Source organism: Heterodontus francisci, chromosome 12 (assembly GCF_036365525.1).
Source record: "Heterodontus francisci isolate sHetFra1 chromosome 12, sHetFra1.hap1, whole genome shotgun sequence".
Classification (NCBI taxonomy): Eukaryota; Metazoa; Chordata; class Chondrichthyes; order Heterodontiformes; family Heterodontidae; genus Heterodontus; species Heterodontus francisci.
The window spans coordinates 96,934,561-96,948,870 of NC_090382.1; the positions used below are offsets into that span (position 1 = coordinate 96,934,561).

A 14,310-nucleotide genomic window follows, 5' to 3' on the forward strand; every position below is an offset into this window, starting at 1 on the left:
CCTTGGTGCTGCATCTCTCCTGAGAATCTAGAAAAACCTACCAGATTAATTCTCAACGCTGCCTGAACAGAACTGGTTTAAAAGATCCCAGTGACTCGTCTTCCTATAGCCGGCTGCCAGATCAAAAGGGACAACTGACTTCAAAGAACAAAGAACAGTACAGCACAGGAACAGGCCATTCGGCCCTCCAAGCCTGTGCCGATCTTGATGCCTGCCTAAACTAACACCTTCTGCACTTCCGGGGCCCATATCCCTCTATTCCCTTCCTATTCATGTATTTGTCAAGATGTCTCTTAAACGTCGCTATCGTATCTGCTTCCACCACCTCCCCCGGCAGCAAGTTCCAGGCACTCACCACCCTCTGTGTAAAAAAAACTTGCCTCGCACATCCCCTCTAAACTTTGCCCCTCGCACCTTAAACCTATGTCCCCTAGTAACTGACTCTTCCACCCTGGGAAAAGGCTTCTGACTATCCACTCTGTCCATGCCGCTCATAACTTTGTAAACCTCTATCATGTCGCCTCTCCACCTCCGTCGTTCCAGTGAAAACAATCCGAGTTTTTCCAACCTCTCCTCATAGCTAATGCCCTCCAGACCAGGCAACATCCTGGTAAACCTCCTCTGTACCCTCTCCAAAGCCTCCACGTCCTTCTGGTAGTGTGGCGGCCAGAATTGCACGCAATATTCTAAGTGTGGCCTAGCTAAGGTTCTGTACAGCTGCAACATGACTTGCCAATTTTTATACTCTATGCCCCGACCGATGAAGGCAAGCATGCCGTATGCCTTCTTGACTACCTTATCCACCTGCGTTGCCACTTTCAGTGACCTGTGGACCTGTACGCTCAGATCTCTCTGCCTGTCAATACTCCTAAGGGTTCTGCCATTTACTGTATACTTCCTACTTGCATTAGACCTTCCATCTGCCATTTCTCCACCCAAGTCTCCAACCGATCTATATCCTGCTGTATCCTCTAACAATCCTCATCATTATCCGCAACTTCACCAACCTTTGTGTCGTCCGCAAACTTACTAATCAGACCAGCTACATTTTCCTCCAAATCATTTATATATACTACAAACAGCAAACGTCCCAGCACTGATCCCTGCGGAACACCACTAGTGATATCTCTCCATTCAGAAAAACACCCATCCACTGATACCCTCTGTCTTCTATGACCGAGCCAGTTCTGTATCCATCTTGCCAGCTCACCTCTGATCCCGGGTGACTTTACCTTTTGTACCAGTCTGCCATGTGGGACCTTGTCAAAGGCTTTACTAAAGTCCATATAGATAACATCCACTGCCCTTCCTTCATCAATCATCTTTGTCACTTCCTCAAAAAACTCAATTAAATTAGTAAGACACGACCTCCCCTTCACAAAACCATGCTGTCTTCCATATCTTCTCTTTTTTCTTCAAATATTAGCAAGTATTTGGCCAAAGTATTCTTCGTTGTCTATTTTTGCAACATACCTCTGCAGAGAGAATTTCTGTGTTTTTTTCTCTATGTGTGGGGAATTTAAAAAGTGAACTTGCATATTTCAATCTATGTGCTAATGCTTTGCTTCGTTACTGGATAAGTCTTGTTTGATAACAAACTGATAATTTTGTTGTTTATTAAAGAAACCTGGTTGGTGCATTTTATTCTGGGATAAACAGTAGAGTATATGATTGACCGAATTGGTAACTGGGTAAACATTTTTAAAATTTATGTCGTGACCTGCGGACAAGTGTGACTAGAAAAGACAGTGCACTCCTCCCACCTCGGTCGTAACATATAATTGGGGGCTCTGTGCAGGATAACTCAAAAGCTGACAACATGCAATTGTAAGCGGGGGAGTAATAATTGAAAAGAGGAAAAGTAAAAAAAAAAGGTTTCTTGTGCATGAGAGTAAACTTTACATGACTGGAATGGATTTGTCAGTTGTTACGACCTTTCCAGGGAAGGAGGATGTATCCTGAGTGATTTCATAAACTTAACCAAGGTTAGACTAAAGGAATTGACAGAAATGTTGGTGTTAGAGTTAAAACCAGGAGCTAAGAAAGCAGATATAATGGAAATTGGAAGGAAAAAGTCAAATCAGATGGTAATGCAGTTGAATTAGCTAGGATTCAGTTGGAATTGGAAATAGAAAACTTAAGCTTGAAAAAAAAATTGAAAAACTTAAGCTCAAGCAGGAAAGAGAATTGGCAATGAAAAAAATTGAACTTGACAGAGAGGAAAGGGCAAAAGAGAGAGCATTTCAAAGAGAAAGAGAAGAAAGTGAATTCAAAGCTAAAAAGCTGGAACTAAGTCAAAAGAGTAGCCTTGGCTCCAGGGAAAATTCTGGTGAGGAAAGATGGGACTCCAGCGCAGGACCAGTGGAGAGCTGTATAAATTTGTACAAGCCCTCCCTAAGTTTGAGAAAGATGTAGAGGCATTTTCCCATTCTTTTGAAAAGATAGTCAGACATAGGAAGTGGCTGAAGTAAAGTTGGATACTGCTTATGCAAATCAGGTTGATGGGCAGAGCTCATGAAGTTTATGTCATGCTTTCTGAGGAGGCTTCTGCAGATGAGATGGCAAAAAAGGTTATTCTCACTGCTTATGAGTTGGTCTTGAAGCATACAGGCAGAAATTTCAAAACCTCTGGTATTAGACTTTGCAGACTTATATAGAATTTGAGGGCGCAAAGCAAATTAATTATGATCATTGGATGCGGGCACTAAAGGTAGAGGCCACATATGGGAACCTTAGGGAAATAATGCTCCTGAAAGAATTTAAAAATTCACTCCATCCATTAATAAGAACCCACATAGAGAAGCAAACAGTTTCAACAGCCAGACATTAGGTCACACTCCAGGTGCACCCGATACATTCCCTTGAGGACAATTTCTGCTAAGTGGTACAGAAGTTAACCCAGTTCTTCACTAGATATGGATTATCGATTGAGATTCAGTCGGATCAAGGTTCCAATTTTATGTCCAAAATTTTCCAGGAAGTTATGAATAATTTGGGAATAACACAGTTAAAGTTTTCAGCATACCACCCACAGGCACAAGGAGCTTTAGAAAGGTACAATCAGACACTCAAAATGATGATCAGGACATACTGTCATGAATATCCCCATGATTGGGATAAAGGGCTAGAATTTCTTTTGTTTGTCACTAGGGATTCACCTGATGAGTCTACTGCTTTTAGCCCTTTTGAATTAGTTTATGGACACGAGATAAGAGATCCTCTAAAACTAATCAAAGAAACGTTTTTAGAACAGAGGAATGAATCTTCTGTGCTAGATTATGATCCGTGTTCCGAAAGCAGCTCCCGAGAGCCTGCAAAGTGGCTCAGGAACACCTTAAAGTTTTCCAACCATGAAGAAATGGGCAGACAAGCATGCCAAGACCCGAACATTTGGAACAGGGGATGAGGTGTTAGTATTATTGCTTTTACAGGGTGAACCACTGAAAGCACAGTTCAGTGGTCCATATAAAGTGGTCAAAAGAATTGGCAAAGTGAATTATTTGGCTGACACCCCAGATCACCAGAAAAAGAATCGGCTGTGTCATATCAATATGCTGAAACAATATCATCGCCGGGAGGAGGATAAGCAACTACAGGCAGGTCAGGTAGTAAGGACAATAACAGGATGAAAAGGAGTGAGGATGAGGCAGAAGGAGGCCTAGACAATTCTCAAATTGAACCTCCTACCATCCGGTTAGCTAATACTGAATTGTTAGGGAGATTGGACACTATGCCTTCATATTTAGATGCAGAACAATGAGAAGACGTAACAAGGCTACTCACAGCATTTAATGGAGTCTGTCAGGTCAAGCTAGGCCTAAGGATTTCTGGTGGGGGGCAGAAGAGCACCGCTGCTCCTCTTGGCACATAAAGAATCCTCACATATATCTGAAAAGAATACTTACCATAGACTCTTCTGGCCATTTTGCTGCCAGGTTTGGTGACTTGTGGGGATTTCCGATTTCTGCAGTTAAAGTTGCGTTGTAGCACTCAAGACAATATCGGGCCTAATTTTTGAATCTGAAGTCGGCCCTGCTTCCCTTATCCAGGCTGCCCTCCCAAACAACTTTCCTGGTAAGTAAAATCGCCATTCACTGGAATCGCATCAGAAACAAAGTGCAACCACGCCTCCCCACACCACCCCCACTTCCCTCCACCCTGACTATCATTTCAACTAGGTTGAATTAAAACCAGGGATAATGTAGGAGTGTTTCATTAAAATGAGTCAATTTCCTTTAACTGGCATGTTTATCTAAGTCACTTTGTTATCAAAGAATAAAATCACCCATTTTACCAAATGCGCAAAACTTACCTGCTCTTCTCCATCTTCATAGTTCGAATGCAAAACAGAATGCCCCAGTTGCTTTAAGGTGCTGGGTTTCAGACCTGATGGGGGAGGGGAATTCATCAAGCTCTTTGAAGAGCAACTTCTAGCTAAAAAGGAATGACAATTTTTAAGCATCCTCTTATAAGACGACATTTTTTGTAATGTTACCTTTTGATGGTTTCCCAAGCATACTACCATTTCTGATGACAGGACAGGTGGACAACACTCCAAGGTCTCTGCATAACTGGCAGGTAGGAGGTTTAAATTTATTTTTTCATCCTAATCCTGTGGCATATGCCAATACTCCAGGATACATTGTCTTGGTGTCTTAACATTCACCACTTTGCTACCCCAACAATGTAATAATCTTCACAAGATTGATTATCTTGGAAAAGGTTCAAGATTGGCCCAAATTTTTTATGATTATTATTGTCTTGGTGTTCAATTACTGACATTTTATTTGCAAAAGTTATAGCAAATTCGAGTATTAAACAAATACTGATTTCTATCCTTCATTGCAAGCACCAATTAGCTTTTAAAAAAAAAAAAATCGCAGAAATATTTATACATGGCAACAATGAGTTTTGAGACCTCAATCCAATGAATGAGTTCCAGTAATATGAGCAGCATTCGGAGTTTGAACTGCAGTCACAAACCTGGGCAGAAATTTGTTCTACATAATACATAAATGATTAAAAATAAAAGACTATGCAATGAATAAAAGGTAGAACAGTACAGGTAATGGAATGTGCAAAAACAAACTGTAACTTTCAACCTGGAGACACATGGTATCATTGAATAGATATTTGGTATGAGATTTTTATTCCTACAAGTTACTGAAAAATAAATTGTAAATATTTCTATACCTGTGGCTTTGTTGCTTGAAGACACAGAGGATTCTGCTGGATCTGTTTGATTGACAGGCATTGTGACCACTCGAATATAGGTGACCCCAGACTGTGCAGCTATAAAAAAGGCACAATATGTTAGAATATCATAAACTAGGATTCTACTGTATCTTATTCTAGGCAGCACATTTTAGGAAAGATGTTAAGACCTTGGAGAGGATGTAGAGAAGATTTAACAAAAGAGGGACTTCAGTTACAAGGAGAGACCAGAGTAACGGTGCTTATAGGGAGATTCAAAGAGGTGTTCAAAATTATGAACATGTTTAAAACTAGTAAATAAGGAAAAACAGCTTCCACTGGCAGGAGTGTCAGTCGCCAAAGGACACAGATTTAAGATAATTGGCAAAAGAACTCAGGGGAGATGAGAAGAATTGTTTTTACACAGCTATTTATAATCAGCAATGCACTGCCCAAAAGGATGGTGGAAGCACATTCAATAGTAACTTTAAAAAGGGGAATTGGATATATACTTGAAAAGGAAACATGTGTGGGCCTATCGGGAAAAGCAGAGGTGTGGGACTAACTACTTTAGATCCACACAAAAGTAAAACTGTCAGTGGCTTAATCTAAAGTAGGCCACGTCTCCCTAAATCGCAAATTCTTGCTAGGTGAGTTTTCTCATTTATTTCTTTTTGGTAGTTTACTCTTCTTTGTCTCCTAATCATCCTCTTTGTAGAGCGGGATACAAGGACACCTAAAATAAAATTATGTTTGACACCCTGCACGCATCTTAACATGGACAGTGCCCCAGAAGAGAGTTTGGTCATATTACCAATAAAACACAATTTTTTTTGATTGCGGATTTAAATCTGACTCGTAAAAGTTTATTGAGCAATCTGTATGCTGGTATGAGTTTCACTTTATTATCACTGGTGTCCTTAAAGCATCTAGCTTAGGCCCACTGCTTTTTCTTATCTACATGCTACTTCTTGGTGACGAAAACATCCGAAAACACAGCATCAGGCTCCACACGTATACTAACAACCCCATCTTTACCACACCACCACCTCACTCAAGGACTCCACTTGTCTCTAAACTGTCTAACTTCTTGTCCGACATCCAGTACTGGATAAGCAAAAATTACCTCCAAATAAATATTCAGAAGACTGAAGCCATTGTCCGTCGACCATTCGGTCCCTGCTACACCACCACTCCAGAGCTACTGACTCCATCCCTCTCCCTGATAACTGAGGCTGAATCAGACTATTCACAACTTTGATGTTGTATTTGACCCAAATCCGACCACATAGCCGTGCCATCACTAAAACCATCTATTTCTGCCTTTGTAACTCTGCTCCTGCCTCAGCTCACCTGCTGCTAGAACTCTCATCAATGCCTTGGTTATCTCTAGACTTGACTATTCCAATGCACACCTGTCCAGTCTCCCATTTTTCATCTTCCATAAACCTGAGGTTATCTAAAACTCGAAATGCTGGAACCACTCAGCAGGTCTGGCAGCATCTGTGGAAAGAGAAGCAGAGTTAACTGGGTTCCGAAGAAGGGTCACTGACCCGAAACGTTAACTCTGCTTCTCTTTCCACAGATGCTGCCAGACCTGCTGAGTGGTTCCAGCATTTCGAGTTTTTATTTCAGATTTCCAGCATCCGCAGTATTTTGCTGTTATCTAAAACTCTGCTGCTATACCCTAACTCCACCAAATCCCATTCTCCCATCACGCCTATGCTCACTGAACTACACTGGCTCCCAGTTAAGCAATGTATCAAATTTAAAATCCCTAACCTTACTTTCAAATCCCTCCAGGGCCTTGCCTGTCCCCATTTCTGAACCTCCTGCAGTGCTATAACAAACCACTCCCATTCCCACACCGATAACTGCACTCCTCCCATTCTGGCCTCGAGCATCCCCGATTTCAATCACCCTGCCACTGGCAGTTGTGTCTTCAGCCGCCAAATCCCTAAGCTCTGGAATTCCCTCTCCTAAACCTTTCCACCTCTCTTGTCTCCTTTACAACACTTAAAACCTAGCTCTTCTATCAAGCATTTGGAACCTGCCTTAATATCTCCTTAAGCTCTTTGGGATTTTCTGCTACGTTAAAGGGGGTATATAACTCCAAGTTGTTGTTGCTGTAGTTAAGCAATGAGTACAATTTTAAAAGTGTTATATGGCTAACATTTTTGTGTCACGACACTGATACTTACCTGCATTAGATGGAGCTGCCGGCAGGATTACACGTGGTCGTGACCGAGCAGCACCAGTCGATAAGCCGGATTTTGCTCGTCCTCTGGCTTTGTTTCTTTGTTGTAAACCTTGTCTAAAAATACAGCAGGGGAGAGAGAAAGCAAGAAAGCATATGCTTGGTAAAATACATTCTCTTTCAAGCTCTACGTGGCTGCACAACATACTGCTCGCCAGACATTAGACCTAACTCACGAACAAGCTGAATTTCTTCCGTGTACTATTTTCATGCATTGGTTAACATATTTGCATGAATTCCTGTGTGTTATTGTTATGCAGTCATTAAATTGATTTTGAAAAGGGTTGACAAACTGTTTAAAAATGCAGAAAGGAATTTAAAGCAATGTATTAAAAAAAAAAGAATAACTTAAATTCCTACTAGCCCAACAGTTCCATTGGTTTCACAGCAGCACAGCACATGGAGCATGGAGGGGAGAATAATAATTAACGCTCCCTCTATGCTGCGCAGCAACCCGAAAGTTCCAGTACAGCCTGTGCATAAGCCAGCTCCTTGAAGCTACCACGCATGTGCAGCCATGCAAGAAGATCTAAAAGGGCTATGCATTTAAATAAATTCCCCATGAACTCCAACAAAAAGAGGGAACGTTGACAATAATCCTAGGAATTTTCTCTCTATAGATTAGGCTCTTAATTTAATTGGTTGGTGTGGGGGAAGGGGTTAAAGAAAACTCCTGTAGATGGAGTGGTGGCACTGACATGAAATGACAAATGAAAGTTCAAATCTGCAAGCCTGAGGAAGGTGGGTGGGGAAGAGAAGAATTGCTCTGCTCACTACACAAAGATGAGTTCTGAGCCTCTTGTGCTATCAGAGTAGAGGTGTTCGGTACTTAATTTTGTGTTCGGTACTTAATTTTGTGTTCATGCATTTTTTTTGACTGCAAAATATCCTCTTTGTAACAATGCAACTTTGGAAGATGATTAGCAGTAATATTTATTAAATTTCATAGAATCATAGAACAGCACTGTTCAGAAGGAAGCATTCGACCTACCGAGCCTGCACCAGCTCTAACACTAATCCAGTTAGTCCCACTTCCTGGCTCTTACCCCTATCCCTGCAATTTTTTTCTCCCTTTTGAAAGCTACTACTGAATCGGTCTCCATCACCCTATTAAGCCATGCATTCCACATCCTAACCACGCGTTGTGTAAAAATGTTGCGATTACTTGGCGTAAAACGAACATTAATCCCCTAATTCTATAGGAGAAATGTAAAACTCTTTTGTAGAATTAGAAACTTATGAACAATCTCAGTTTAGAACAGTCTTAAAGACTGGGGCATCCAATCATCTGCCAAGTGACTCCCACCAAAAGCATTTAGTACTGTATTGATGCAGTCCTTTTAAAAAAAAAGGACTGTAAAAATGCCCGGTTTGAAACATCATTCAAGGTTGTGAGTATAAAAATAGAATGAGGTGATCAAGCATTTTATGGTGGGTTTCAGTCTTGTTGGGACCATGAAAATATTCTCATTCCTAATCTTTCTCCAGGTCCTCATGTTGGCAAATATGCATGTGCCCATCAAATCAACAGAGGATTGTGCTTTTCCCCCAGTTTAGGTTCACATGTGAAAAGTGGATTCAAACGTGAAGGGCAGTGGGCTGATGTGGATTCATACTCCAGCTTAAGTTTTCATTTTACCAGCTGTGCGGAGAAACAGAGTTTAAAGTGACCTTTTAACTACTTTTCTTTCCAAATCTATTACTTTACTGCATTACATTTCACAAATGCAAATCAAAAAATTTATATAATTCATTGAAGTTTTAACATTTACATATGTATAATAGACAAATTAGGACTACAGTTTATGAAAGCACAAGTTGCTTGTGTCATTACTGACATTATTCATTGATTGTAACTCACTCTATTCTGCAAATGTCATGTTATAAAGTCACTGCGCATGCCCTGCTATGGTACTTGCTGTTTGTTTTGCTGGACACCTTCTGTGGGCTGGTGATAGTAGAGCTGCCTTTAGCAACAGAATCATGACATTCTCATTTAAATTGGCTGTGTGTCACTTTTTTGCAAATTATTGCACCCTCTCAAAACTATGCCTAGATCTTAATTCTGATGCGATTTTCCACTACCACTAGTTAAACTTCAGAAATGTATTAAATTTATTTGGCAAAACAAAAACTAACCTTGATCCTGGTCTTGCAATCTTAATTCCATGGGAACTACTGACTCTGCTGTTACTTGCCACTGACATTTGCTGGTGTAGATCCTTCAGCTCCTTTACGACACCTTCAGACTGTGCTTCTGCCGTATGTTCATCAGTCAATGTTGTATTGCAAAACTGCATTGGAAGGGCCTGTTCCTCAGTCTGTACAGTGGCCACTGCTGCAGCTGGCTCATTGGACTCAACATGTATAGTTTGTTGCCAATTACTTTGCATTGTTTGCTGCTCCTCCTCCCTTTGATCTTCTGAAGCTACACTTAGAAGTTGAGTTACAGCCTGTGAACTTTCCAAACTGGACTGGATTGTGTCCTTTGTGCTGATAGACACATCTGCTGTTTCCTGTTCATTTACAGAGAAAATAAGCTATGAAAGCTTCCTAAGCAAAATCTATTCTGTACTAAACATATATGCTGCTTCTTCTCGACAACTTGCTGGAAATTTTGCAACAGAGCACACAGAAATAAAGAACTCTGTTCCATTTATTTAGAATAGAATATGCGGCAAGCCAAAATATGAACCCAGTCTATAACTCCTGTATGAACTTCAGGAAGATCAGTCTACCTAGGTAGTTATGATGACCTAAGAATACGAACAAATTACAGAATAAAAAAGTGCTAGCCACACACACAGTGTTAAAATTTTCTGAAACAGTCCAGTCATTGTAACCATATTTATTAGCTTTAATCTAGTACAGCCTATCCTAAATTGAACTACAATGGAAATTTTGAAACATCATAACTTCTTGGAACACAAAGCTACTTGGCTGCTTTTTCATCCAAAGCAGAGAAATTAATTTTCAGGCTGTCCTTCTCCCTGGCACTGAAACACTAAAGGATATTAAAACTGATCATGATTCTTTTCAACTATTTAAATTTAAGAGCAAAGAGTTCCAAGCATGTAAATTTCCCTTTTAAATGGTGCTCAAAATGAGAAAGGTCTCTCCATTTGGAGGTATGGTGAAGTATTTCTTAGTTCAATTCCCAAACCCATTAAATGAAATAAAATTCTTTACCCAGTACATTTCTTTAGTTCAATCTTATAACCTCCCATCGCCGGGAATAATCAATATAAAAACATCTGTTAAAGTGGGGATTTTGAAAACTGGAAAAGTTTCAGTTGTTAGTTACAAATCCCTGATTTTGAAAGAAGCACATTTCATGCAAACAGTTTTGGTAGAAAAAAAATAAAAAAATTGGAAGGAAAAACAGGATGAAAAGTATACCAGACTTATACCTTACAATATACCTTGCTTTGCTTCTCTTGATTACATTCCACGTGTACATTTAATACCTGCAATTCCTTGCCCTGTTACAAACAAATCAAAATCAAAACTCTGAGTACACATGTAAAAAAAAAAGGATTTCTTAAAAATGCAAGTTATTTAATCAATGCTTTGGCTTCATCTCAAAGCCCATCTTATAAGGGTGGTAGAGCAGAAGTATAAAAAGCTTTTTAAGGGGCATTTTTCCCACACTGGTGAGCTCTCTAGTTCAACTAACATTCAGATATAGGAACCACAAGGAGGCCTAGCTCTTTCTCAAAGGAAAATGGTTCAAGCAATCTTTGTAACTATCCAAAGTGAATGCTCAGAACTAGAGAAAAATTCCCAATGGAGCTACAAAATGTAAATGGCACATGAGACAAACAGGTTAGAAAACCACCTCATCTTAGTTCAAACAGTAAATTAATCTAAGGTCATTATATATAAAGAAGTTTCTGGTTTACAAAAGATTGCCCGAGGTCCAGCTTCAAAATAGCCATTATAATTATAATAGTTTTCTTCAACTCCCTGATGACTGCTGGGAGCAAAATTAGATTTAACCATTGTTAAATGTTACTAAATTACCTTTGGAATCCATTTCCCTCCCAGCCACTTCCCACAATTTGGACACTGTGGGGGCTTGTGTCTTGTGACATAGGTAAACAAACAGTTTGGATTTGGACAATTGCCACGGCCTCTTCGTGTATAGGTTGTCTTCTGAGCAAAGATGGACTGCATAAAACAAAAAGGATTTCAAAAAACAATTATTAGTGTTGCAACATGCACAGCAACCCTCTTTGGGCATTTTCAAATTCAGAAATAATGGGTTAACAATGCGCTTTGCCACAGAGTGAGTGGATGTTTCAGTCCTCCTCCTCAAAGCTTTTTTTCTAAACAATGTTGTTGTATAGGATTGGCACATTAATATATATTTGCTTCAATATGTTTTTCTCCCTACAGTTTGCAAACCGAGTTAAACACATCTAGTGACAATACTGGCTCTGGCAACAATTAGAGAGAAGGGGAAATGTAAAAAATAAACTTAGATTGTGAAATTCTTAAAAAGTTGAACTTTCAAGACAGTCCTTGATTTGGGGTAATTCCGTGTTAAGGATTTCTTCTTCCTGCAATGTTTACAACTCAATACCTATGTTCTGTGTCATACTGAGCCAAATTAGATAGAGAGAGAAGCAAGTTACAAAAAGCGAAAAACTGCAGATACCAGGAATCAGGAAAGAAAAACAGAAAAATCTGGAAATGTTCAGCATGCCAGTCAATATTTGGGGAGCAAACAGACAAAATAAATATTTCAGGAATGGAACCTTCACCAGAAACATAATTGAAAATCACAAGCTGATTCCCACCCCCAAAGCAAAGCTGTTTACACCAAGAAGGATGGCCTAAGATGACAAAGTGTACTGAAATTTACCTTTTTTTTTAAGAAAAGGAAAACTGCTTCCCTTTAAATGAAGTTGGAACACTAAAAATCATTGTGAAAACATATACTTTTCCTTAATCTCACAGATCAAAGATCAGAGTTTCGGCAGAAAATAGAAGTCTATGTATTTGAGTAGGAGGCCATTGCATCCAGCTATAAGCATCAGCTATGCTGATCTGCTACCATGAATTATTATTTACTCTGGCTGGGGAAACAACAAATGATTTTGAGATTTCCAAGATTAGCTAATGCCCAGCAGGTTAAACAAAAATGGGGTTGTTTCAGTTTAGTTTAGTTTTGCTCCTGGTGTAGGCTTCAATAAAATATGAGGTTTACGTATGTACTTCATATGCAAGTTAAATAAATACTGTAGGTTCTGGAAGAAGAGGAAAGTGAAATTCAGCACAGACATTTATTCAAATGTATAACTCGCTACCACAGGAAGCGATTGAGGCAAATAGCTTAGATACTTTCAAAAGGAAACTAGATGAACGCACATGAGAAAAGGGGATAAAAAGATATGTTGAAAGGATGAGACAAGGTCAATGGAACGGGAGGAGACTTGCGTCAAATACAAACACCAGTACAGAATAGTGAGCCTGTTTCTGTTCTGTTGCTATGTAATTACAGGTAATTTATTAAGGGATATTATCTCATTAGAGTTTTCTAGTTATAGCTGTATTTATATATTCCCTATAAATATACAATGACGTGATACCCTAGTCAGAAGGTAATATCAATTAAGCAACTGAGAGTGTGTGTCACAAGATGATATTTAATCCAGTAAACAGATAACTGCAAATTGAGTAATTATTAAGCTTCCAGGTCATGAAATTGCAAGGGCAAATTATCCAAATATTACAGCTTCCCAGTTATAAAGGGACAACATGCAGTAACAGGGACTGCTGCCAAGAGAGAAATTGTATTTTTAAACTCTAAGATTATAATAGGATGACCTGGAAAGGCTTGTTCCATATTTATATTCAAATATAGTCTAATCAAGCTGTAGTAGAATTCAAGTTCTGACCTTTTTTGCTGGAGCTGCTGGTGATTGCTTGCTTGTCAATGGTAACATTAAGAATTGAGTGGTCGATGCTGCAACACTTTCCCCCGAATCCTAATGGAGAAAATCCATTCACACTATTACTTCATTGTAAAGGCGTATAAACAAGGATCTTTACAATTATACTTCGCTAATTTCCATCATAAATTCATGCTTTTTGGGGAAGATGATTTATGAATTTGCCTCAAATACCTTTAAATTCCCCATTGTTTCCTTACCTAAAACTGGTCCAGCAAAGTGTGTGCAGCACTGTGATGTCAACATGTGCAGGACAGATATCACAAAATGCAACACATGCACATCTCTGGGCCCCAATTTACTACATTAAAAAAGAAGAGGCTCAATTTTCTTACAGGTAAATACATTCTAGACTGGCAGGTACTAGGAAATGGAGAGTAAAAGTTTCTAAAAATAATTTATGGTTCAAATCCAAAGGCTGATCAATATCCTGCACAGGACCTTTTCTGGTAGCAAAATTCTGTTTTTGTTGAATCAGTAAAGATTAATATTAAGACCAAAGATCTGGAACCAGGTCAGATAATTCCATGTGTAATTTCTATTTTTGTTTAAATTCATTTGTGGGATGTGAGCATTTATTGCCCATTCCTAATTGCCCTTGAGGTTGTGGTGGTGAGCTGCCTTCATGAACCACTGCAGTCCATATGGTGTAGGTACACCCACAGTGCTGTTAGGGAGAGAGTTCCAGGATTTTGACCCAGTGACAGTGATGGATGTAGTAGGGAGTTAGACTCATGGCAAGGTGCTTATAAACCATTACAAACAAACCTACAATCACATCTTGGCTTTCATGACCTCAGGCCATCCCAAAGCACTTTACAGTCAATGAAGTGTGTTTGATGTGCAATCACTTTTGTAATGTAGGGAAATGTAGTGGCCAATCTGCACATAGCGATGATGACA

General features: G+C 39.5%; 1 protein-coding gene across 4 annotated transcripts in view; it reads right to left on the bottom strand.

Moving 5' to 3' along the window:
• Nucleotides 1-14,310, bottom strand: part of hmgxb3 (HMG box domain containing 3) — a 94,471-nt gene that overhangs the window by 55,902 nt on the left and 24,259 nt on the right. For 3 of the 4 annotated variants that reach the window (XM_068043891.1, XM_068043889.1, XM_068043892.1), the window contains exons 5-11: nt 13,354-13,443; nt 11,474-11,620; nt 10,861-10,932; nt 9,590-9,966; nt 7,395-7,507; nt 5,194-5,292; nt 4,313-4,434 (exon numbers count right to left, since the gene is read on the bottom strand). In XM_068043891.1, the coding sequence (XP_067899992.1) occupies nt 4,313-4,434; nt 5,194-5,292; nt 7,395-7,507; nt 9,590-9,966; nt 10,861-10,932; nt 11,474-11,620; nt 13,354-13,443 (1,020 nt within the window). The remainder of the gene's footprint in view (nt 1-4,312; nt 4,435-5,193; nt 5,293-7,394; nt 7,508-9,589; nt 9,967-10,860; nt 10,933-11,473; nt 11,621-13,353; nt 13,444-14,310) is intronic. The other variant, XM_068043890.1, reaches the window with a different exon arrangement.